At 47.3% G+C, this 26,582-nt stretch overlaps 1 protein-coding gene across 1 annotated transcript in view; it reads left to right on the forward strand.

Annotated features, from left to right (window-relative positions):
• Nucleotides 1–249: 249 nt before the first annotated feature.
• Nucleotides 250–26,582, forward strand: part of RHPN2 (rhophilin Rho GTPase binding protein 2) — a 59,011-nt gene continuing 32,678 nt past the window's right edge. The window contains exons 1-2 of the mRNA XM_010596115.3: nt 250–348; nt 16,195–16,310. Coding sequence (XP_010594417.2) covers nt 280–348; nt 16,195–16,310 — 185 coding nt within the window. The 5' untranslated portion in view covers nt 250–279. The remainder of the gene's footprint in view (nt 349–16,194; nt 16,311–26,582) is intronic.

Genomic DNA, 26,582 nt, shown 5'->3' on the forward strand with positions numbered 1-26,582 from the left:
CCTGGGGCGCGGGCTCTGCGCGGGCCAATCCCGGAGAAGAGGCGGGCCGGGGGCGTGGTCGCGTGGGCGGGGCGGGGCCCCAGGGACCTGGGGGCTGCGGCGGAGGGGCGGGCAGCTGGGCGGGGCGGGGCGGGGCCCCAGGGACCTGGGGGCTCGGCCTGGGGGCTGAGCCGGAGGGGCGGGCAGGTGGGCGGGGCGGGCCGGGGCCCTGCCCGGCGCCCTCTGAGTCTGGCGGAGTTCGAGGAGCTTCAGTCCACCCTCCGCGCCCGCGCCGCCAGCATGACCGACGCACTGCTGCCCGCAGCCCCCCAGGCGCTGGAGAAGGAAGGCGACGGCTACTTTCGGAAGGTGGGGGCCTTCGGGCGGGCGAGCGAGTCTGCGGGCTCCAGCCCTCCTTTCCCCAGGGATGAGGAGGGGTTGCGGGACCGCGCGGCGGGTCGGCCTGGCCCGGAGGGGGGAGGGGGACTCAGTGGCCTGGTGCAGGCGGGGCGGAGGGTCGGGGTCGCTGGGTAGGGTGAGCGACGGCCTGCGGGGCCGCCCTGAACAGGTGCGGGCGGAGGATCGCGGCCGCCGGTAGGTGGAGGGCGCACCGGACCGCCCCCGCCCAGGTGCGGTCGGGCGCTGGCGGGCGCACGGGGCCGCCCCGCGCAGGTGCTGGCGAGGGATCGTGGGCCCCGGAGGGCGGTGCGCCGGGTCGCCCCAGCCAGTGATTCCGGCGGCGGGGGGGAGGGGCCGGTTGCTAGCTGAGTTCGCGCCCTCGGCCTCGCCGCGCGTCGGCACCCAGGTCCAATTTACATCGGAGCGCTCTAGGTGGGCGCGGGTGGAGAAAGGGACCACCCTAGGCGGGCCGGCGTTCTCGTTTTCCCTCCAAAATGCCTCCAGTGTCCTCCTGTCCACTTTTTCAGGAGTGAGGGAGGAAGAGCTGCTGGTGGGAGGGAATCTCGGATGCTCCCACTCCCTGCCCCCAGTGGCCCAGGAGGGCTTGAGCACCGCGGACCCGAAGGCCGCGCGGTCTTTCCTCTTTTCACTTTGTGCTGAAGCGGATTTAACTGGTTGCCGGACAGACGGGGAAGGTGGCGAGGGCGGGCTCCGCGAGCGCTTTGCACGTCCAGGTGTCCTTCGGTACACTTTGTCGCCTCTCGCTCAGGAGATGACAGTCCAGCCACCCAGTGCCTTAAAAGTGACCCTAGCCGGCGGGGCAGGGGCGTTGGAATGCCGGCAGGCAAAAGGGCCTGGCTACAAAGATGCTTTGGCGAGCTAGGAGTCAGCGTGACACCTTCCACACCTTCCTCCTTGCAGGTCCCTGGCGAGTCTAAAAATATCATTTGGAACTTGGCCAAGAATAGCTGGGTGGGTTGAGAGACTGTTTTTTTAATAGCAGATATGACCGAAGGCAGAGCGCTGCATTACAAATAGGGAAGTGGAACTGTTTCCCACAGGACAATCAATTCTTAATTGTTCAGAGCCTTATGACCCAGCTGGTAAATGGTCTTGGCATCTTTTTCTACCCTGTGATTCGCCTTTTGGGTTTTGCTCACTGCTCAGGAACCCTGGCCACAAAGGGAATCTGGAAACAGGTGGGAACAGAGTGGGGAAAATTCTTTTTGTCAAATCGCATTTAGTATTAAAAAAAAAAAAAGGGAGAGGAGTTTTAAGATATATTTAAGTTCAAAGATGTCATCATGGAATTACAGGATTATAACTTCTAATTATGTGCGGCTTTTGGGACAGAGGATCACAGGCCATGGAATTGCAGACAGAGGCCTGGCCTGGGAATTCCTAGATCTGGGTTCTAGGACCCCAGGGCCCAGACTGACACTCCCACAAAATTGCCGTGTGGCCTCCAGCAAGTTGCTGACTCTTGCTGGGGCTTCATTTCCACCCTAAGTGTGTGTCCCCTGAACAGGTGGCTCCCTGGACCTGTGGCTGCACCTGGGGAGGAATGGGCAGCGGGAGGGGCAGAAGGGTTGGAGAACAACTGGGTTCAGTTTCTCTGATGATGGGTGAGAGAGTCATGAGTGTAAAATAAGGTGAATCACTGCTTTACTATTAGAAGGCATCCCTTTTGAAACCGAGACCTTGTAGTGATCACTGAGCTATGTGTTACGGTCAGGCCAGTCCAAAGAATATTTTTTTTTTTTTTTTATTGTAGAAGGAAAGTAAAAAGTGTGGCTGTTGAATCTTACTGATCTGTGATCTGAGCCAGTTTGACATAAAGCAAATTATGGGGCGGGGGTGATAGATGTTATATGGAGTCTCTGGGTGGTACAAAGGGTCAATGCACATGGCTACCATCTGAAAGATTGGAAGTTTGAGTCTACCTAGAGACACCCCAGGAGAAAGGCCTGGTAATCTACTTCTGAAAAAATCAGCCATTGAAAACCCTATGGAGCATAGCTCTACTGTGATACACATGGGGTCGCCACGAGTTGGAGTCGACTCGATGTCATCTGGTTAGATGTTATATAGGTGAAAAAGGGAAGGAAGAGCACTTCAGGTGAAGGGAACAGCATGGGCAAAGGCATGAAACTGTCAGCCTTGTAAGGGAACCCTCCGGTGTGGAGATATAAATGGAAACTTGGCCGTTAGGGGTCACTCATCCTGCTCAGGAACCGGGGAACCAAGGGGATCTATCAAAGTATTTAAAGCAGGACAAGACGTGAGATCATGTCAGAGAAAGATCTCTTTGACAGCTGAGTGGTCAGTATATGGGGGTAAACCAAAGAAACCAAACCAAGTGCCATCGAGTCGATTCCGACTCATAGCGACCCTACAGGACAGAGTATATGGGGGTAGGGGAGAGGAAAAGGCAGGGAGGGGTTGGGAGGATTGTGCCCACTGTAATCTCCGTTATCTCTGCCGTTCCTACTCAGATACAGACTACTGATAGCTTTACAGTCAGTTATATAAAATGCTGTGTAAACACAGCCTCTACTGCCCCTCCTTCTGAGGTGGTGGGAAATGATAAGGGTCTGGGCAAAGGTGGTGTCAACAAGGATGAGAAGAACTAATGGGGTAGGATATGGTAGGGAAGGTGCTGCCAAGGGCGGGGGTTCAGGATTTCTGTCTTAGTTGTCTGGGTGCGTGGTCATGCTGCTCACTGAGATGGAGGGAGCCAGGAGGAGAGCTGGTGTGGGGATAGGCAATTTGAGGTCCCTGTGAGATCATCAGTTGGATGGTCCCACGGGGGAGTGGGTTTCACAGACCTGGCAGCCATGAAAGCACCCCAGCTGGAGATACAACTTTAGAAGGACCAGTGTGGGAGGAGGTTGGGATGCTGAGTGAAAAGAGAACCAGGGAGAGAGCCCTGGACACTAATACCTACATTTAAGGGACAGGCAGAGATGGGAGGCAAGCCAGGAGGCCATGGTGTCCATCCAGGAAGCTGGGAGAACAATCCTAGTGGCAAGATGTGGTGGACAAGTTGCAATGCTGGGCGGGACTGGATTTAGTCATTTAGGGGTTGTTAGTAAATGAGTGGGTGGAAAGTTAGGGGCAAAAGTCAGTGTATCAGGGTGCAGAGGGGAGAAGGGCTGGAGGAGATGGGTAGAGAAGGAAAGGACAGGCTTGTTTTAGAATGAGGACGTCTTGAGCCTTTTGAAAGCTGAAGATGGTAGGACTGTGAAGATTCAGGGGAGAAAGAGAAGACTATAGAGCGGCTGTAGGTGAGGGTTGGAAGCAGCTGCTGTGAGCGGTGGCCACCCAGAGGCGGTAGGTGAGGAACCACCTGGAAATGCAGTCGGGGTACCCAGGGATCTGAATCCATTATGACTGCCCCCAAATCAGGCTCCCTTTGCCTGTCTTTGCATTTTAGAGATTTTAGACCCTGTCTTAGTTATCTAGTGCTGTGATAACAAATACCACAAGTAGATGCCTTTAACAAACAGAAATTTGGGAGGGGGACGCAGTTCAACCCATAACATCCCACTCTTTGGCCTACCTAAATTCATGTCTTTGCTATGTGAAAAACACATTGACCCCATCACATTGTCCCAAAAGTCTTAAATGAACTCTAAGCCCCAAATCTCATCTTCTGAATCATCTAGATCAAATATGGGTGAGTCTTCAGGCAAATTCTGTCCTGGGGCAAAATTCCTCATGAACTTGTGAAATCTAGAATACAAGTTGTCTGTTTCCAGAGTACAATGGTAGAACAGTCACAAGGTAGACATTTCCATTATAAATGAGAAATTGGAGGGAAAGAAGGGATAACAGGTACCATGCAAGTTGAAAACCTAGCAGAACAAATTAAATTGGCTCTCAAATAATCCTTTCTTCTCTGGGACCATCTGGGCAGTGGCCCTGCCTTCCAGACTCTGGGCATTGGCCACACCCTCTGGATTCTAGGTAGAGACCCCTGGTTGTAGGCTTCAGCTCTGCCTTCCAGGCCCACTGGGATGACAATTTGTCTCCCTCGGCTTTGGGCGGCCCCATTCTCCTAGTCTGTCTGAGTGGCGAACCCACGCCCTTGGCACCAACAGGCCCTGTTCTTCTGCCCCTTGAGCAGGACAACTGGCCTTCTCAGCTTTGGGCAGTGGACCATCCCCCGGCATACCTTAATGGCAGCCCCACACTCTGGAACCTAGTTGGCCAAAATCCTACTATTTGAAACCTAGGAGGCTGTGGTCCTACCTTTTGAGGTCCAGGAGACTGTGGCCCCACTCTTTGAAACCAAGAAGGCTCTGCTCCTCATGCTCCTTCTAACAGTTCTGCTGATTTCTGAGCTGTTTGCTCTGGGGATGGTCCTTTTCTTTTCTTGGAGGACAAGAGGTGTAGCTCCTTCGGCTGGTTTTCTGCCTGTAGAGTTCCAAGAGGCAGACAGTGTTTTCTCCTTTCGTTCTTTCTCCGTCCCCTTCAGTCTAAGCTGTTAGGTTTTCGGTTGTGGTAGTTGCTTAGGTCCATCAGTCACAGGCTTAATCTCTTTCACAAAAGACCGTGTAGCCATGTCCTTGGTGAAAATTCTAAAACACATGTCCTTAGTTTGTACACAGAATTTTCTAAATCTTTAAGTTCTGTTTTCATTTTGCACAGTTCGTTTTTAAGTCCATCTCTTTCCTCTCACATTTTACCATAAGTAGCAAGGAGAAACCATGTGGCCCATTTAAGATCTTGCTTAGAAATCTCATCAGCCAGAAATCCAAGTTTATCATTTACAAGTTCTACTTTTCACGAAACATTTGAACATAATTCAGACAACTTCTTTGCCACTGGATAAAAAGCATAGTCCTTCCTCCGTTGTCCAATCACCTGTTCATCATTTTTTTTTTAAAGCTTCACCGGAAGCACATTTAATATCCACATTTCCAGCAACATTCTGTTGCTGGTGCAATATGTATTCTCTAAGACGATTGAGACTTTCTCTATAGCTCTCCTCACTTCCTTCAGAGCCCTCACCAGAAATACTTTTGAAGTCCATAATTCCACCAACAGTCTCTTAAGGCAATTTAGGCTTTTACTATTAGGCACCTTAAAACTCTTCCAGCCTCTACCCATTACCCAGTTCCAAAACTGCTTCCACATTTTAGGTATCTGTTAGAGCAGCACTCCACTCTTCTGGTACCAAATTCTGTCTTAGTTATCTAGTGCTGTTATAACGGAAATACTACAAGTGGATGGCTTTAACAAACAAATTTATTCTCTCACAGACTAGGAGGCTAGAAGTCCAAATTCAGAACAGCCAGCACTAGGGGAAGGCTTTTTCTCTCTGTTGACTCTGGAGGAAGGTCCTTGTTGCTTTGAGCTTTGTTCCTGGGCAATCTTCATGTGGCTTGGCATCTCTCTTCTACTATGTTTGCTTTTCTGGCTTGCTTGTTTAATCTCTTTTATATCTCAAAAGAGATTGACTCAAGACACACCCTATCCTAATCCTGCCCTATTAACATAACAAAGACAAGCTATCCTAAATGGGATTATAACCACAGGCATAGAGGTTAGGATTAATAACACATATTTTGGGTGGACATAATAAAACCCATAACACTCCCTTCCTCTTTTCTTTAAGTGTCATTCTGCTCCATTCAGTCCAAAAGTATTTATTGAGTGGCAGCTCCATGCTTGACCCTGTAAGGTTCTGGGGCACTCTCCAACCCTGACTCAGTAAGGCTTCTGTGGTGGTTCACGGCTGGCCTTATTTCCTGGGGTGCTGAGAAGTGCTGGGAGTTTGGGTTTTGTCTGGATAGCTCAGGCCATATTTGCAAAGCTTCTTTGGTTTAGTCCGAGAGCAAGAAGTGAGGCCCACAGGGCATAGTCAGAATTGCAGTTGTATTTTATGTGGCTTGCACACAAAATGAAAACTAGTTGCCCAAAAGTCCCTTATGCCACCATGCCTGGACCCTGAATATACAGGACAATCACCGACAGAAGCAGATCCCCTGGTAAATCAGTCTTCTTGGTTTTGTGTTAGGCTTGGCTGTATAGGGTCCGAGGGCACAACTCAGTTCAGATTGGGCATGGACACCCCATTACAGACTGTCTTCCAAGCCTGGGGTGGCAGCATGGGATGGGGGTGAGCTCTCTCTGAATTAAACAAACTAACAAGCTGACTATTCCTGATGGAGCCCTGGTGGCACAGTGGTTAAAGCACTTGGCCACTAACCAAAATTTCAGCTGTTCGAACCCACCAGCCACTCCTTAGGAGAAAGATGTGGCAGTCTGTGTCCATAAAGACACATCCTTGGAAACCCTTTGGGGCAGTTCTCCTCGATCCTATAAGGGTCAAGGTGAGTTGGAATCGATCCTGGTTTACGGCAATATCATGTCTCTCCTTTTCTCTGGCTCCTCACTGTTTTAGTTTTGTTCTCATTAAATGAATATGCTGCAATAAAGGGGCAGTCATAAGATTCATTTTAAAAGGATGGTTAGTGGAAATGTAGCTTCTTTCTGCCAAACAGATTTTTACGCTCATCTGAACAAAAGCCTTGGAAGAATGTGTGTGAAATTCGGAGCAATGCAAGCTTCCAGACCACTGTATCCCGATGGCAGGTCCTTTCTCGGGGGCTCTCTGGTTTGAAAACCCACAGGGAGACCTGTCTTTGGCCAAGAGAAAACGAGCTGGACAAAAGCTAGAGAAAAGGCTTCCCCGAGGCTGTTGAAAAGTGTCTAAAAGGCCCTACAGGCAAGGTCGCTGCACAAGTAGAAGAGAGTCAGTACAAAGTCCAGCATCGGCAGCTCTTATTGCTGCCTCTTCAGCCTCTGGGAACACTAATGACCCCAGATGAATTTGGCTCCATTGTTTTTACTCAGTAGCCATGGAAGAAGTTTTTTGTTGTTTGCAGAACCCTTGAGGCTGTTCAGGGCCCCAAGGTTCATTGTGTCCTGGTTTATTGTCCCTGTTTACTCTGGGCTTCCTTGAGGCTCCAGCAGAGAAGGAAGGAGAATTCTTTTTTTTTTTTTAAACCTAAACGCTGCTCATAGTTTAGGTTTAAACTCTGCACCATGCGTCTTAAATCTGTTGCCATCCGGTTGATTCTGACTCATAATGACCCTATAGGACATAGTAGAACTGCCCCATGGGTTTCCAAGAAGCAGCTGGTGGATTTGAACTGCTGACCTTTTGGTTAGCAGCTGAGCTCTTAACCATTACACCACCAGGGTTCCCCCTATTCATTTTAGTGGGATCTGATTCCATGTTAATGCCCCCTTGCATGGTTTATGAGCACCTTGTGTGGGGAAGCCTTCTGCTGGGCTGAGTCCTCAGAGCACAATGTGGGTCATGGAGGGCTTATCAGTTCCAGCTTTACAAGCAGTGAGTGATGTTGTCCCTCAAGTTGTTTGGACCCATCCCTTTGAAGCCTATGGGGAGACAGGAGGAGAAGGAAGAGGAGGGTAAAGCTTGGCAGTGTTGTCCCTCCCTGTACTCTACCATGGTCTGAGCCAGGTCCTAAAGGCCAGGCTGACCATGACCTTGGTGAGGGTCTCTCCAGCTACACAGATTTCACCAGTAGCCAGAGGGCCTGCCTGGCAAATACCTGTAAACACTGTAGGAGGCCAGATCGTGGCCAAGAGGGGTTCCCTGGCAGAAACTAGATGTTCACGGTGACTCAGGCGAGTCAATGTGAAGAGCTGTAACAGTGTAAATGTCCCTTGTTTCCTGGGGCTATTTGGACTAGTCCCAAGACACCACCTGATGCCGCTGGACATGGGCTTAGCCTGATCACCACTTCCTCCTTTGGCCCAGGTACCAGTCTTGTGACAAAAGGCTGCATTGGCAGTGGCCACAGCGCCATTGAAACGCTGGTGTGGCTCAGCCAGAGGACTGGGTGGCAAAATGGGCAGCAAGCAGTGCCAGCTGGGAGTGAGGTCTTCCTTCCATAGCACCAGGGAGAGAGAGACCATCGACGAAAGATGCGAATCCTTCTGGCCCTTCCAGTCAGACCCATCATGAATTCACTATGGCCGTATGCCCTTAGAATATACCAGGTTTTGACTTATTGTACTTTATGCAAATAATGCGTCCACATAAATAACACGCCCACACATACAATGTGGGGCATAGCTTGCTTACGATAATAGCAAGGGGGGTTGCACGGTTGGCAAAAAAAGTATAATGTGCACATTAATGGCATAAAATACAGTAATTTTCAGAAGAGGAAAAAGCAGGTGACAGAAAACATCAACTTCAGAGGTAGTTTCTTTCTATTCAGTATTGTTTGTATTACAGAATTAACACACGTTATAAAAAAGGTGATACAGAAGCATATAGATTAAAAGTCTCACACACACGCCCTCCTAGATAAGGACTGTTAACTATTGGCAAGTGCATTCTTCTCGTTGAAATAAACAGGTCTTCATTGGGTCTGGAAATATTTCTGATTTATAGAAATTTTTTTGATTGTGAGGTTCGACATGTAGTTGGAAACACAGCAAAAGCTTTGTTATTTAGCTTGTTGAAAATTAACCATGCTTAGCATACAATAAGTTTATAAAGATTGTAGAACTGACTGAAGGGAGCCAGCTAGTTAAAGATGATGGCTAAGTGTCGATTCATCTCTCAACCCCCTCCCCCTCTGAATGAATTGGATGCTGGAGCCTGAACTTCCAGCCCTGGTACCTGGCAGAGATCGTGGAAGGGCAGGGGCTTTTTACAAGTACCAAATTCATGGCTTTATTTTTACGGCATGGAAAAGGCAGATTCTGTCCATCCATCCTGCCCTCGTCACCAGCTTGGTGAAAAGTTACATGAGATATATGTGTGTATAGCAGAGGATCACATGCCTTCTGGTTGACAGCTTCTGGCTAACTCATAAACAAACAATTCTGTTGTCTAGAGTTTTGGTGGTTGAGCGAGGGATTGTTAAGAAGGAAGGAGGAAGAAAGGCAGAGAAAATATCTTAGCGCTGGAGAAGTAGCTCAAAGCACCTGCCCTTCCGTCCCCCGTATGAGGGCCTCTCTGGCTAGGAGCTGACCCAGTCCTGTGCTATCACCCCTCAGTCTTTCCTGGCCTCGAATCCCAAGCTTGCACTTTGCCCTAAATTTGCTGGAAACATGTCTACATGTGTGGCCTTTATCTATGGCTGTGTGGAGAAACGGCCCCGGCTGGCTCCCAGAGTTCACGCTGGTTCACGGAGCCAGGCACTGCCCAGAGTTGGGCCTCAGTGGGGGAGGAAAGACAGCTTCCTTGGTGTCTGCCTTCCAGGTGGCCTGGCCTTTCACCTTCCCAGTGTTGGTCCCTGTGGGAATAGGTTGAGCATCCTTTCTTTTCTTCTAAATTAAGTGTCTCCGGTTTTTGCCTAGATGCTGCTGCTGAACACTCGCTTCCCAGGTGAGCGATCTGAGTATGCACTAATGGTGTGCATGTGTGTTCTTACTCAGGGAACTTGATCTAGTTAGGACTTTAGTCAGCTGCCACAAAACCCAATCCAAAATGGCTTAGGCAGATAAACACACTGTGGTACATCCCTGCAATTGAATCCTACTCAGCAATAAGGAGGAACACACTACTGACAAATGCAACATGGATGAATCTAGAAACATAGCATTGAGCAACATAAGCCAGACACAAAAGAATACATGTTACCTGACTCCATCTGTGTAAAATTCTAGACGAAGCAAAAATCCATGGTGATAGAAATCAGAGCATTGTTTGCCTGAGGGTGATGGAAATGTTCAATATTTTGATTGAGGTGGTGGTTTCATGTTGTTGCGTTGTTGCCATTGATTGGATTCCAGCTCATGGCCATGTGTGCAGAGTAGAACTGCTCCACAGGGTTTTCATGGCTGTGATCTTTCAGGAGCAGATTGCCAGGCCTGTCTTCCGAGGTCCTTCTGGGTGTGCTCGAACCGCCAACTCTTGGCTAGTGGTCAAGCACTTAACTGTTTGGACCGCCCAGAGAGCCTGGCTTGTACATTTGCCTAAACTCATTAATAAGTAACTGTACACTTAAAATCTGTTTTTCTTTTAACTTTTAAGAAAATTTTATTGTGGTAAAATATAGATAACAAAATGTTTGCCAGTTCAACCGTTTTTATGTGTATAATTCAGGGATGTTAATTACATTCACCATATTGTGCACCCATCACCACTACCCATTTCCAAGTTATTGTTTATCACCCTTCACAGAAACTCCGTACTCCTTAAACAACAACTCCCAATTTCCGCCTCCCACCTGCCCCCAAAACTGGTTGCCGTGGAGTCGATTGCAACTGATAGCAACCCTGTAGGACCAGGGTAGAACTGCCCCATAGAATTTCCAAGGAGCGCCTGGTGGATTTGAACTGCAGACCTTTTGGTTGGAAGCTGTAGCTCTTAACCACTGCGCCACTAGGGTTTCCACAACTGCCCCAGTAACCACTAATATACATTTGCCTTTTCTAGATACATATGTAAGATCATACATCGTTTGTCGTTTTGTGTCTGACTTATTTCACTCAGCATAATGTTTGCAAGGCTCATCGGTAATGTGGCATGTATCAGAACTTCCTTCCTCTTCATGGCTGAATAATGTTCCCTTGTATGCAGAGACCACATTTTGTTTATCCATTCATCTGTTGATTGACGTTTAGGTTGCTTCCACCTTTTGCCTATTGTGAATAATGCTACAGTGATCATTGGTGTATAAGTCTCTTTTTGAGGAGTCACCAAACTGTTCTTCACAGTGGCTGCACCATTTTACACTCCCACCCGTAATGGAAGCTGTGCATTTTTAATATGGAAATTATACCTCACTTTAAAAAAAAAACGGCCCAGGCAAAAAAAGGGAATGCATTGGTTCTGTAGTTACTAAGAAGTCCAGAGGAATGGCTTCATCTAGGGCTGAAATGATACCACCAAGACTCGGTTTCTCAGTTCTGGCGCCCTCTAGGTTGGTTCCATTTCTGGGGAAGCATGCCCCTGCTGGTAGTTATGTGGCTCACCTGCCCAGCCTCAGATCTCCCGGGTTCAAGGCCAGTGGGAAAAAAGAAAAACTTCTTGAGGGACTCGGATTGAGCCTGGTTGTCATACATCTGGTGCTCATCTCTGACCCAACTTCTGGGACCAGAGGCCTTTGATCTTCCAACTGGCCAGGCAGGAGTCAGGTGTTTTTCTCTTGGGAAGGGAGTGGAGGAGCATAGACTTACCACCCCTGACTGCCATAGGCTGCAAGGTGGGGGAGGGGGACACAGGTCACTGTTACCCAAAGGGTGGTGGAGCAATGCCAGGCATCCCTCAGCCAGAAAGTATAGGGGGTTATGCTCGGGGTGGCAGGTGTGTTTTTCCATACTCCCATACATCCCCAGTGCTCAGGCTGCCCCACAGCTCATCTTAGAGGGGCAGGAAGGACATGATCTTAAATCCTGGCCCCAATCCTTATTGCCACTAGGATCCTAATCTCCAATCCTCAGATTTGTAGTATTTGAGATGCTGTACTGGGATCCATGGAGACTGTCTGACTTGTGGGTGATGCCCACCTAGCTGATGATGAGCTGAGGTTTCACTCAACACTTCTCTTGGGTTTTGATGGTTGGACCACCTTCCACGTTTCCAGACTGATGGAAATGCTTGAATCTTAATCTGGCAAGGGAGCCAATCAGATTCGGTCTAGGGGAAAGACTCACTTCACTGTTGGACTTGTAGGTTGTGACCCTCAAGGTCAGGACAACTCAGTTGGTCCCTCTGGTTCCCAGACCAAGCAGACAAGATCGCTGCTGCCCTGGTCCCTGGATGCAAACCCTCCAGTTTTGGAGCACTCTCTATATCCTGTCATGAACTGGTCTCTGCCACAGAGTTGTAGGGGCTGGTCTGGAAGCTGTTTGTTTAGGGCTCCAAAAAACCCCTTGCTGTGAAGTTGATTCCAACTCATAACAACCCTATAGGGCAGAGTAGAACTGCCCCATGGAGCTTCCGAGGAGCACCTGATGGATTCAAACTGCCGACCTTTTGGTTAGCAGCTGTAGCTCTTAATCAGTACACCAGTAGGGTTTCCTGTTCAGAGTTAGGGTTTTGTTATTAGAAGAGACCAGGGAGAACTAAGGAGTGGGCCAGGACTGTGGATCCCCACCAGGCAGGGGCTGGTGGATGGCTAATGGCTTCTGGTGAAGCCAGGGAGTCCTTCTGGCTGGCTGGCCTGCCAGATTCCCCTCTCAAGGCTCAGGGAAGTTTCCAAACAGCTTCTTGGGCGTTTCTGGTGTTTCCAGTGGGGCCCAGCATTCCTACCTGTCAGTAAGAACTAATGTAGTTTTGAGTCCAATTACTCAGTCAAATCTAATCCTGAGCATTCCTGTGCCTTATCTAGAAACTTGACCCCACATTTGTGGGCTGGTTAGGGCGTAGTGATTCCTGGCCAGCCAGAAGTTGGGTAAAGCCTAGGAGCAGAAAAAAGTTCTTATCCATAAACTGGCATGGGTGCTTATCTTAGCTTTGAGAACGTACATAAAAGAATTAGCTATTAAAGCTTCTTTGTAAAATAGGATTGGTGAACCACGTCATTCTGAGTCAAACTGAACCATCCCTTCATAGTTATTTAGGAAATGGAAAGGAAAAGCCAAACCTGTTGCCCTTGAGTGGATTCCGACTCATAGCGACCCCATAGGACAGAGTAGAACTGCCCCGTAGGGTTTCCAAGGAGCGGCTGACCTTTTTTTTTTTGCTTAGCAGCCACTGAGCTCTTAGGTCAAAAGGAAAGAGATTGACAATTATTTTAGCTCTTTAATATTAAATTAGTTTAATATTAAGCACAATTTTATCTTATATCTGGAAAAAGAAAAACCATTTTCTGATTTTTAATCAAGAATCATTTACTGATTTAAAAGATAATAACTTTAAGATCGATTGCACCTCAGATTGTGAATATATATGCAATTTGAATTTGGGAGAAACCATCACTGAGAGACAGGGAATATTAGGTGGGGCTGGGTGGGAGACAGGTGGTGAGGATGAGGAATCTTTGTGGGAGGAGAAATGTGACTCCTTTCATACCCACTAGTCCAAAGGCCACTGATAAAGGGGACCTGAGAAGGTTGTGGGTATGGAGATACCCGACTTCTCCGTCCTCAGGATCCAGCCTATGGCCGTGGCTTGGGTGAGGTGTGGGAGGCTAAGTGTGCACAGAGCCCAGATGGCAGTGACGCAACTGGAGTGACGCAGCTGGAGAGAAAGGTCAGTCTCTTCATGTAATACTGTCCACCCGGCCACTCCCAGGGAGTAACCACAGCCCCGGCATTGGGCAGGAACCAAAGATAAGCTTAGAAAAGGAATGTAGCCCTAACTCAGACCCTAGGGCCTCTACCTGTCTGTGTGTGGGAAGAACACCATGAGGTTAAAAAGAAACATTTATTCTGATCTTAAACATTTCAGAATGAAACATTGTAATCCCAATACCCCAGGAAATAATGATGGGGAACTCAGACAATTAACTAAGAAAGAAATTCACCTGATACACAGAGAAGTGTTTACCTTCACTAATAAAAAAAATACAAATTGAAGAATGGGATACCTATTTATACATATCCAACTGGTAAAGAATAAAATTCAACAATAAAAAGATAACCCAATTAAAAAATGGCCAAAGGACCTGAATAGACATTTCTCCAAAGAAGATAAACTGAGGATGCTTAGGATTAGATTTGACTGAGTGAAATTGCCTAATAAATAAGCACATGAAAAGATGCACAACATCGTTAACCATCAAAGAAATACGAATCAAAACCACAGTGAAATCCCACTTCACACCCACCAGGATGGTGATAATAAAAAGTCAGGCAATAGCAAGTATTGGTGAGGATGCGGAAATTTTGGAACCTTTATACACGGCTGGTGGAAATGTAAAATAGTGCAGGTGCTTCAGAAAACAGTCTGGCAGTTCCTCAAACGGTTAGACACAGAGTTAACCATATCGTTGTTGTTGTGTGTCGTCGAGTCCATTCTGACTCATAGTGACCCTATAGGACAGAGTAGACCTGCCCCATAGGGTTTCCTAGGCTGTAATCTTTACAGGAGCAGATTGCCAGGTCGATTCTTCCATAGCTGGTGGGTTTGAACTACTGAGCGCTTAACCTTGGCGCCATAGGGCTCCCTAGAGTTAACCACATGACCCAGCAATTCCACTCCTAGGTGTATTCCCAAGAGAAAGGAAAACATATGTCCACATAAAAATTGGTACATAATGTTTATAGCAGCATTACTCAGAATAGCCAAAAAGTGAAAAAACACCAGATCTCCGTCAACTGATGAACTGATAAGCAAAATGTGGTTTATCCATAAATGGCATGTTATTTGGTGATAAAAAGAAACGAAGTACCAATACATGCCATAGCATGTAGGAACTTTGAAAGCATTAACACTAAATGAAAGAAATCCATCACAAAAGACCACATACGTGCTATGATTCCATTTGTATGAAATGTCCACAATAGGCAAATCCATAGAGAGAGAAGGAAGACTTGTGGTTGCCAGGGGCTGAGGGGACGGGAGAGACGGGAGTGGCTGCTCGTGGCTAAGTAGTCTCTTTGTGGAGTGATGAAAATGTTCTAAAATCAGAGAGTGGTGCTGGCTGTACATCTCTGTGAGTGTACTAAAACCCACTGGACTGTACACTTTGAATTATATCTCCATAAAACTGTTACTTAGAAAAAGTAGACTTAGATCCAGTAATAGTGAAGGAGATTGAACACAGGGGCACACAGACGTACCCCTGCTTTCCTGGAAGATAACTGAGCTGGAACCTAAAAGAGGTTTGACCCCATAAGTCTGCCCTGGAAATATACCCTAAAGAAAAAACTCAAGGTTTATAAAGATTCTTTCACAAATGTGCATCAAATCATTATATATAACAGCAGATACTGGGAAACAATCTAAACGTCCATCTACGAGGAAGTGGTAAATTCTAAAAAAGGCAATGTTATGCAGTCATTAAAATCGTGTTTTTTAAGGAACGTTTCATAATAAAGGAAATCTTCATGATAGAGCATTAAGTGAAGAAGCTTGATAAACTGCACCACCGTGCAGAAAAGGGTGACCATAGCACACCCGAGGCTGCTGTCCTTAAGAAAGGCCTGCTTGCAAGGTTAGCCCTGGCCTGGCCTCTGGAAACTTGGCTCTTGGAGTGTTCCCACTCTGTCCTAACTGACAACGGTGGTTCACTGTGTCTAGACTGATTGTGCAAACAGTGTGGTTTGTTCTGAATACCTGCTTTCCTCCTAGGAGTCTGGGACTTTGGTAAGGGTGCCTTCGTGACTAGCTAGCCCCCAGTAAAATCCCTGGACGCTGATTCTGTGATGGACCTACAAGGACAGAGACATTGCACACATGTTGCATTTTTGTTGCTGGGGGAAGAGTGTACTCTGTGCGACCCCCTCATGGGAAGGCGAGAGCATATGAAAGCCTACAGATGGAGTCCTCCAGGTCTGCCTGGCCTTTTCCCCTTAGGATCCAGCTGTATAAACTTCTGTATAAATCTTAACCATGGGCACAGCTCTGTGCTGAGTCCTGTGAGTCTTGCTCATGAATCTCTGAATGTGGAGCTCGTCTTGGGGACCCCAGCACAGCCACTAATTGCACACCAAATAGATGAGAAGGAAAGAAACCAGGTCACAGTGGCTGTATTGGAGTTGTGTTATTATGAATGTTGTTTATTTTCTTTATATTTTCTACAGTTTCTATCTTGACATTGCTTTTATTTTCACAAAAGTTCAGGTTTTCAGTTAAACATTTTCTGTTACATATTGTCATCATTTTTAGAGTGGCTGACCTCTGAAGGGGCTTCTGTCATTTTTCCGCAGGGCTGTAATCCCCTCGCACAAACTGGCCGGAGCAAACTGCAGAATCAAAGGGCTGCCTTGAACCAGCAGATCCTGAAAGCCGTTCGGATGAGAACTGGAGCGGAAAACCTTCTGAAGTAGGTGGCTTCTGGCCGCACTGCCTCACCCGGCGAACCCAGTCTTTCCTAAGGCATATCAGCCTCTTTAAACAGCCGGGCAGCCGGCTTCATCTCTGGCTCTTAGTTTTAGCTGTGAGTTTTCTCCTCATTTCTGGCACCTGCAGCAGAGCCTTTTTTGCCTCGAGCTTGGTTATGTTAAAAACAAGTATTGTACCCAGACTGCTTGTGTGTTTGATGAGGAGCAGTGCAGGGGACAGTGGGGCCGCTGGCCTAAATTAAGTCAGCCACTGTGACTGGAAGTCCAGTTATTGTCTTCATGCTTGTGTTCCTTGGTTTTTTGTGGGACTGGTCTATTTTCTCCCCTGGCTAGCAGTATGCCTGGTGCTGCTTGGTAAATGTTTGCTGAAGGTATAAAGAAAAGGAAGGCAGAAAGGAGAGGACGGGGCCTTTCTATTGCCATGTCCACGTTTCTGGTGAGAGGGATGCGGTACAGCTCTGTGATCTTAGGCCTTCATCATTGTACTCTGGTGGTGGAGTAGTTATTTAGCAAATCTGGAGCTCGGTGCAGCCTTACTCTCAGCTGTGCTGCTGGCAGTCATACACACCCACCTCCACACGCTCCTTAAATGCAGTAAAAGCCAACTTGGCCCAGCTGCCTTTGGTTTACAAGGAGTGCAGTTTATTCTTCAGAGTTCTAGGGGTAAGTCGTCAGCCCCCTGCCACCTTTCCTGTAGCTGAGATGGGCAGCACACCTGCTGCCTGCAGGACTGAGAAACATGCCTCCTGGAGCCTTGGGAAGAGATGCTGAGCTCTTGCAGGGACCTGGAAGCTGGAAACATCTGTCTGTTAGCAGGGAAGGGGCCTGAGTCTTCCTGCTCACAGCTGTGATTCCTTCCCGGGTTCCCTGGGGGAGGTATTGGGGGTGGGTGTCAGATGCTCTGCAAGAAGTTGGTGATGGGTGCTCCCGGTGTGTCAGCCTCACTGTTGGAACCTTAGGGAGACCAGACACTGCTCAGGAGATTGTAGGGAGAAACAAATACACCAAACCAGGTGTTTGTAAAAGAGCCACAAGGCTCCAGCGCGCCCAGCCCCCGGTGGTCATGGACATGCAGTAATGGCGTGATCTGCTCCTCTGTGCAGGCTGCCCACAAGAGCAGTCAATAAACACAGGTCAGGAGGAGGGTTTTCAACTGCAAACTTTGGGTAAATTCATTTCTGTGTAGGTCTGTATTTGCTGCTTAGGAAGGGTCTCTGAGGTTCTAAGTGGGAAAGAGAAAGACGCAGTACAGTGTGTCCTGTGTGTACATGTGTGTGCTTAAAGGGTTTGTACATATGTTTTCATCTGTGCACAAACTTCTGGTGGCGCAGTGGTTAAGAGCTCAGCTGCTAACCAAAAGGTTGGCAGTTTGAATCCACCAGCAGCTTCTTGGGCACCCTCTGGGGCAGTTCTGCTCTGTCCTGTAGGGTCGCTATGAGTTGGAATTGAATCAACCGGCAATGGGTTTGTTGGTTTGTTTTTGGTATGCACAAACTACTTCCCAAAGGGACAAAGAAAGCTGTTAGCAGAGGCAGCTCCTGGGAGCAAGACAAGGTGTGGGAGGTGAAGGTGACTCTTACGTTTCATTTTACTCCCTTCAGCGTTTGAATGTACTTTTACCTAGCACATGACTGACTTTTATTCATTCTTATTGTGAAATATGCCAAAGCATAGAAAACTGTGTAACGAATCCCCTAAACCTGCCACTTAGACCAGAACAACAGTGCCATGCCTGTGTGGGTGACTTGTAGAATGGCAGAGGACACAGGGTCCTCTTCTCTGGAGGCTTTTGTGACTGGGTAGAAGAGTGATTGCCACTGGAAGAGGCCAGGAAAATATTGTAACATTTTGGCTTTTAAAATATCTGAAAGTGTCCCTGCCTCAAGATCAGCCTGGACCTGGGTGTCATCAGCTCCCCACAGCTTGGTGGACCTTGGGCAGCAGCCAGTGTCACTTGGGTGAGACCCTGGTTCTGGGGGTGCCTGCCGTGGCTGGGCTGTGGACCTGGGAAGGCTACAAGGTGCGCCCCCACCCCCATGTTGTGTTTTGTGGCCGGGGGTCCCGGCTGATACTTTGCCAGCCCACCTCTGTGGCTGAGGGGGCAGCCCCGATGTAGTAGCCTCCTGGGGGAGCCTGTTCATTCCAACAAATGGATTTGTGGAGTGCCTAGTAAGTGGCAGGCAGTGTTTGAGGTGCAGTCAATAGCTAGGCTGCAAGAAATTCAGTTGAGTTTCTGCTTTCATGATTCTTAAAGTCTTGTGGGGGCGCTTAATACACAGACTATTCAGATTATGTCAGGAAGGGCTATTTTCTAGGGTGACCGTGGGAAAGGGAAATGGGTTAGTGATTGACATGGGTTAGCACAGCCTCAGAAAAGGGGGTGCTGGGGGGCCTCTCTGCAGAGGGGACTTGGCTTTTCTAAGGCAGGGACTGGGGCACTCTTGTCGTGCTGCCCACGAGAGCAGTCAATTTGCTGGTTAATGACACCAGCAAATAGCCTGTCTGCCGCTCAAGCTCATTGTCAAGTTGGTGGTGGTTCAGCTGGCAGGGGTGGGGGTGGGGCAGTGTTGTTAATGATTCTGGGAGGGACCAAAAAGTTCAAAGTGCCCCTCTGTGGAGAATGCTGTCAGAGGAAACCCTAAAGGTATTTATTAATCTGACTCAACCGGCACCAACGGTTTCCCGAAAAGCAAATAGGCCATTGCGCCAAGCCCAGCTCTGGCCTCCCGGTGTCTCTGGGAGGTGATTAAGTGGCTGTCCCTGCAGGAGAGGGTTAGCTTTAGTTAGAAACTGGCCCCCACTGTCCTGTCTTCAGGTTCCTAGATGTTCCACTGCAGCCTCCAGGTGAAAGCAGAGCAGTAGGAACATCAGAGGTGGGGCAGGGGGCATTTGGGAAAATGTCCTGGGAAAAGCTGGGGCAGAAATGAGGGTCCCGGCCTTTCCCTGCCTTGGCCAGGGGGCCTCATGACTGGGTAGGCACTGCAAAGAACCAGCTTTTGTACCCCTTCAAAGTCTTCTCTGATCCATATCAGCCAAGAGCCCATGAGCTTGCTGGAGTTTGAATAGGAAGTTATCAGGTATTTTAAATGTGCTCTATTCAGGCTAAGCTAGGACAATGTTCTCTCTCTTCTCCCAGCTCCCTTCTCTCTCTTGAGAAAAGCTGGAGTAGAAATGTGATGACGTTTTTCTGAAACTGAGATTGTGAAATTAAAACAAGTTGCCATTTAGTTCAGTTTTAACTAACGAGTTCTGTGAATGGGGCTTCTGGTTCCCTCTGGTACTGGTAACTGTTGGACTAAAGCAGGAGTGGCCACTCTTAGGCTTCCAGGTACCAGGAGAGCACGCAAGTGAGGGAAGGGGACTGGGATTAATGTCATGAGACAATAGGGAGTGGTGGGGACTGTGGTGAAGTACAGAGCGTGCACCCTCTCTGGAGGGAACAACTGCAGTTTGCCCCATGGAGGGCATGCCCAGGGCTGCCAGACAATCAGATTTTTTTTTTGTTTTCCAGAAGAAGCTAGAGATCTGACCTTTTTTGTAAATCCTCTGTTGAGTTTTCGAATATTGGAAACTAGTTTAAGAGGAAAAAATAACACCCCGAGAGCCAAGTGAGTGAATCCCACAGCTCTGAACCTCTGGACTAGAGAGTTATGAATTTTTGGGTCAGTCAGAGGCAACCTGTGGTACCCTGGTCTGTAATGAGAGTAACTTGAGGCTAATGACTGCTCATGTCGTTAGTTCTTAGGGGGTTGGCACAGGTCTGGACGGTGGAGTACAGGGACCCTCCATGACCTTTGAGGCTACCACCAACTCCAAGCCGTGCCTTTTTGCACCAAGAGATGAGTTGGGATCAGATGTCCCACCAGAATGGCTTATCTGCTGCCTCTGCAGGTGGGCACATGAGGGCATGGATAATACTCACCCCAAACCAAAACCAAACCAAACCTGTTGCCATTGAGTTGATTCCGACTCATCATGACCCTATAGGACAGGGCAGAATTGCCCCCATAGGGTTTCCAAGGAGTGGCTGGTGGATTCGAACTGCTGACCTTTTGGTTAGCAGCCGAGCTCCTTTTTTTTTTTTTTTTGTGCTTTAAGTGAAAGTTTACAAATCAAGTCAGTCTTTCATACAAAAATTTATATACACCTTGCTAAAAAAAAAACAGAACCAAACCCACTGCCATCAAGTCGATTCTGACTCATAGTGACCCTATAGGACAGAGTAGCACTGCCCCATAGAGTTTCCAAGGGGCACCTGGCAGATTCGAACTGCCGACCTTTTGCTTAGCAGCCGTAGCTCTTAACCACTACGCCACCAGGATTTCCATACACCTTGCTGTATACTCCTAATTGCTCTCCCCCTAATGAGACCACACACTCCTTCCCTCCACTGTCTCTTTTTGTGTCCATTCAGCTAGCTTCTGACCCCCTCTGCCCTCTCATCTCCCCTCCAGACAGGAGCTGCCAACATAGTCTCATGTGTCTACTTGATCCAAGAAGCTCATTCTTCACCAGTATCGTTTTCTATCCCATTGTCCAGTTCAATCCCTGTCTGAAGGTGGTTCCTGTCTTGGGCTAACAGAAGGTCTGGGGACCATGACCACCGAGGTCCTTCTAGTCTCAGTCAGACCATTAAGTCTGGTCTTTTTACGAGAATTTGGGGTCTGCATCCCACTGCTCTCCTGCTCCCTCAGGGGTTCTCTGTTGTGTTCAGCAGCCGAGCTCTTAATCATCATATCACCAAGGCTCTAGCACTCGCTCCAGCTGCCCTGAATCCCAGGCTGAGTAGGATTTGGAGTTGGATGGATTAAGGCTAAGCTCTTCCAATAAGGTTTGCAGGCCTCTGAAGCTGCTCCACGCCACGGAATCAACGTGGTACCTGTTCCTGGAGGGACAATTTTACTAAAAGATTTGGGAGGAAAAAATTCTAGTAAAACAAATGCGGACATATGGGTCAGAGTGCACAATTCACATGCATTTTAAGCCAAAGCTTGGAGACTTCAGAGAAATTTTGGGTTTGGGGGAGAAGCCATCGTTACGTAGGGGCGTCTTATGGTGGTACATTCTCAGAAGCTCTAAATTAAGGGAAAGTGTATGCGTATGCAGTCAGTGGCCATGGAAAATAGTTGGATCTTCATGACAAATCCAAGGGAGTGGGTCTTCCCTTGGCGGTCCAGCCAGAGGGAGACCCGGGGGAACCTGGCAGACAGACCCTGGGCAGGAAAGGTCTGAAACGCCTTTCTGCCTCATCCCGGATTGGCCTCAAGGCCTCTTTTGTCTGTAATGTTGGTGACCAGATCACAGGGGCCTCAAGTGAAAGCTGAGAAAGGCCGCGTTCTTCCAGAAAGGCAGCCCAGTATCGATGAGACCAAGGCTCTGGTCTTAATTCCTAATTTTGGCCAGGTGGTTCTATTCTTGTCCGCTTGCTGTTCCCCTAGTCTGGGCACAGGTGGAGCTGCAGCCCACCCACCATCTTGAATTGGCATACCTTATTTGAGAAGCACCCCCACCCCCATCCGTGAATCTGTGAGAAGTCATTGCCTGTATTAGAAACACAGCAAACTCTAGGAGTCATTTCTCTATCACCTTTGTAACCAAAGATCAGCATTGTAGAAACCAGCCCGAGGCCCTACCTGGCCACCAACCTTTTCCAGAGTGACCCACACAAAGAGATCCACATCCAAAGAATGGCTGATTGATTTGTTGCAAATTCTAAACTGTTGCCAAGCCAAGACGGGGACAATAAGGCAAATCAGTATGGAGAGGTGGAAAAATCAAGAGTTGGTGTTATTTGGAAGCAGGTATTTGGGTGGGGGGCCTAGAATCTAAATTGTTATGTTTAAGTTGGACCCACCCTGCTGCTGAGAACTAGCCTAGCCCACTGTTTACAGAGAGTAGCCTTCACTCTGCCAGGTATTTTTCTATCAACTGAAATTTGTTGAGCTTCCACTACATGGAAAGAATTATGCCAGGTTTCAGAAGGAATAAAAGAATTCTAAGGCAAAGGTCATCCCTCCAGGAGTTGTAATAGCTTATCTTGCTTCATTCTAACATATGTGTACAACATGTAAGATTAAAGCATGAGTGATTGAGGAGTTGAGGGCAGGAGGAATAAGAGAGATTTAGCTGTAGATAAGGCTATTTACATGCTATATGGTCCTATATACTTTGTTAGACATGGGCCACAGTTTATCTCTGAGCTTCCTGACAACCAATCTGAGGAAGGGAATGTGTCCTGGGACACAGTTCATATTCATGAGCCAAAAGCAAGCCAGTTGCTATGAAGAAGTGAACCTGTTCTCAATATCAAGGCCTGAGAGAATTTTCTCCCCGGGATCCTCCTGGACATTGTCAGGTGGTGAATCAATCATTTCTTCAATAGCATCTCTGTAGTGTAGGTTTTTACAGACTGCAGGTGTGTGACCCATGGTGTGTAACGCAATCAACTCAGTGGGTTACAAGCATCAAGGTTTTCTTGTTTTTAAGAAAAGTGTGTTGGAGTAGAATAGAATATACTGGAGTGCATCACATGGATAGACTATATTGGTGTATGTCTAAGTATGGTTTTGTGAGACTTTTGCTTCAGGGGTGTGTGTTTGTGCGTGTGTGTGTGTGTATACTGTGTTGTGATATGAAGTTTTTTTTTTTTTTTCGTGTTAATGGCCAAAAATAAAACATTCCACCAAAAACCAATGATTTTCACCAAGCTGAGCTTCCAGGATCTCATTGCCTAGCTGGGGAGCCCAAGCATGTTGCATGTGTGGAATCTTACAGAGCATTAAGAGTGTGGGCACCAGCATGTGTGCAGCCAGGTTCAAGCGTGTCCTTTTCTCAGGGGCCAGGGCCTAAGCTTGTTTGTAGGTCAAGGAGGAGGAATTTAGTGAAATAAAGGAGAGAGAGAGAAGGGAATAAGTATAAATAAATACTTACATATATATAAACACATGTATACATAAACACCGGGCAGTGTTTTGTTCTGTTGTGCATAGGGTCGCTATGAGTCGGAACCGACTTGACGGCACCTAACAACAACATATACATGAATATACGTATGCATGTATATGTAGGAGCCTCTGGATGGTGCAAATGTTTAAAGCAGTTGGCTGCTAACTGAAAGGTTGGAGGTTTGAGTCCACCCAGTGGCACCTTAGAAGAAAGGCCTGGAGATCTATTTCTGAAAAACCAGCTGTTGAAAACACTATGGAGCACGGTTCTACTCCAACACACATGGGATGGCCATGTGTTGGCATCTACTTGATGGCAACTGGTTGGTTGGTTAGTGTGTCTGCATGTCTGTTTCCCTCTCTATATATACATATATATTTATATATATGTATAGAGAGAGAGAGATTGATGGGCCCAGATATCTGGCAGGGTGAGGAAGAGCCCCAGTGGAGAGGGCAGACTGGAGGCTGGCACTTTGTTCTCCAGAGGAAAGGTAGAGAGGAGGTGAGCAAAGCGAACAGATGATAGGTGGCTGGATTTTCATCAGCTAAGGAGGGGTCAGATACTCACAGTCTTGCTGGCTGGCTGGAGACTTTGGCTGTCGAACCTCAGGTTTCCTCATCTGTAAAATGAGAACAACTATGAGTATCCACTTGGAAGAAATGAGGCAACGATTTGACAGGATAGTTCATGAAAATGTGCTCTGCACAGACCTGGCATGTCATAAGGGCTCAGGTTGTTAGTTGCCATCAAATCAGCACCGACTCATGGTGACCCCATGTACAACATGGTCCTGCGCCATCTTCACAATCGTTGGTATGCTTGAGGCCATTGTTGCAGCCACTGTGTGTTTTGAATGCTTTCCAACCCAGTGGGCTTATCTTCCAACATTGTGTCAGACACCATTCTGTTGTGGTCGGTAGAGTTTTCATTGCCTAATTTCTGTCTTAGTCTGAAAGCTCTGCTGAAACCTGTCCACCATGGGTAACCCTGCTGGTATTTGAAATATCCGTGGAATAGCTCCCACCACCACAGCATCAAGCAAAGCCACCACACACAGTATAACAGACCAACAGATGGGCTGTGGAAGGGCTCAGTACTTGGTTATTGTTACTGTTATTTTTGTCGTGATTCCTAATCTGTAAATTGAGGAAGCATCTATAGTATCTTTGAGTAGATGTCAAAACCTCTGCTTGGAAACTTGGGTGAAGTTTGTTCCTTTATATTGCTGAATGCAGTCCCACTGTATGGATATACCACATTTTTCTTATTCATTGGACATTTGGATTGTTTCCACTTTTTGGCAATTATGAGTACTCTGCTACTATGAACATTTATATACATATCTTTATGTGGACGTATGTTTTAATTTCTCTCTTGTGGATTCCTAGAAGTGGAATTGCTGGGTTGTATAGTAAGTTTGTGTTTAACATTTTTAGAACCCACTAATTTGTCTTTCAAAGTGGCTGTACCATTTACATTCAGCAATGTGGAGGGTTCCAGTTTCTCCACATTCTCACTAACAGTTGTCTTTTTTATTTGAGCCAGTCTAGGGGGTGTGTATTGGTATGGTCATTATGGTTTTAATTTACGTTTCCCTAATGACTAATGATACTGAGCATCTTTTCATGTGCTTATATTATGTATCTTCTTTGGTAAAATGTCTATTCAGATCTTTTGCCCATTTTTTAAAAATTGAATTTTTTTTAAACTTTATTATTTAATTCTCCCAGTCTGTGGCTTCTCTTTTCATTTTGTTCATGGTGTCTTCTGAAGCATGGATGTTTTTAATTTTGACAAAGTCCACTTCATCAATTTCTTCTTTTATGGATTATGCATTTGAATAACTAAGAATACTTTGCCTGACCGAAGGTCATAAAGATTTTCTCCTATGTCTTCTTCCAGAAGTTTTAGAGGTTTTTTAGCTTCTACACTGACGTCTCTGATCTATTTTGAGTTCATTTTTATGTTTGATATGAGATTTACATTGAGGTTCATTTTTTGGCTATGGTGCAAACCTGAGACTACTTGTTCTTGGAAAGGCTTGCTTGCAAGGTTGGCTCTTGGCTGGCATCTGGACACAGATTTCAGGAGAGCTCTCACCATTTTTTTTTTTTCTCACCATAGGAAACCCTGGTGGCGTAGTGGTTAAGTGCTATGGCTGCTAACCAAAGGGTTGGCAGTTCGAATCCGCCAGGCACTCCTTGGAAACTCTATGGGGCAGTTCTACTCTGTCCTATAGGGTCGCTATGAGTAGGAAGCGACTCGACGGCACTGGGTTTGGGTTTCTCACCATCAAGTGAACACCATTGAGTGGTTTACCGTGTTTAAAGTGAGGCAGCGGTGGTTTAGAGGTAGAATTCTCCACCTTTGATTACGGAGACCCAGGTTCAATTCCTGGCCAGTGCTTTGCATGTGTAGCCACCACCCATTTGTCAGTGGAGCCTTGCGTGTTGCTACGATACTGAACAAGCTTCAGTGGAGCTTTCAGACTAAGACTAGGAAGAAAGGTCTGGTGATAAATGTTTCTAAAAAATCAGCCAATGAAAACCTATGGATCACAATGGTCCTGTCTGCAGCCAATCATGGGGATGGTGCAGGACCAGGTAGCATTTCATGGGGTAGTTGCGCGTGGGGTCATCGAGGGTCAGAGGCTAACTCAGTAGCTGCTAAAAACAACAGCTGTGTCTAAACTGTTGGTTCAAACTATGTGGCTTATGGGTAATGTGGTTTATGCTGAACACCTGTTTTCCTTCTGGGAGTCTGGAATTTTGGAACGTGCTAGGCAGAAGGTACCTTTGTGACCAGCCCTCAGTAAAAATCCCGGTTACTAGTTTCTGATGATCTTTCCTGGTAGATAAGATTTCACGTGAGTTATCACAGCCCATTTCCATAGGAACTAAGCACGTCTTGTGTGACTCCAGTGGGAGAGGGCTCTTAGAAGCTTGTCGCTGCTTTCTTCTGGACTTTGCCTCAGGTACCTTTCCCTCTGCTAATTTTGCTTTGTGTTCTTTCACGGTGATAAATCATGAGTACGACTGTATGCTGAGTCTTGTGAGTCCTCCTGGCAGACCACTGACCTTGGGAGTGGTCTGGGGACTCTGACACTCTTATGGATATCCAGTTGCCTCAGCAGCATTTATTGAAAAGACTATCCTTTCTTCGTTGAATTTTCTTGATAACCTTTGTCAAAAACCAGTTGACTATAAATGTAAGGATTTATTTTTGGACTCTCCCTTCTGTTTCACTGCCTGCCCTTGTGCTAATACCTCACTGTCTTAATTACTGTGGCTTTATAGTAAGTTTTG

This window comes from Loxodonta africana, chromosome 21 (genome assembly GCF_030014295.1).
Source record: "Loxodonta africana isolate mLoxAfr1 chromosome 21, mLoxAfr1.hap2, whole genome shotgun sequence".
NCBI lineage: Eukaryota > Metazoa > Chordata > Mammalia > Proboscidea > Elephantidae > Loxodonta > Loxodonta africana.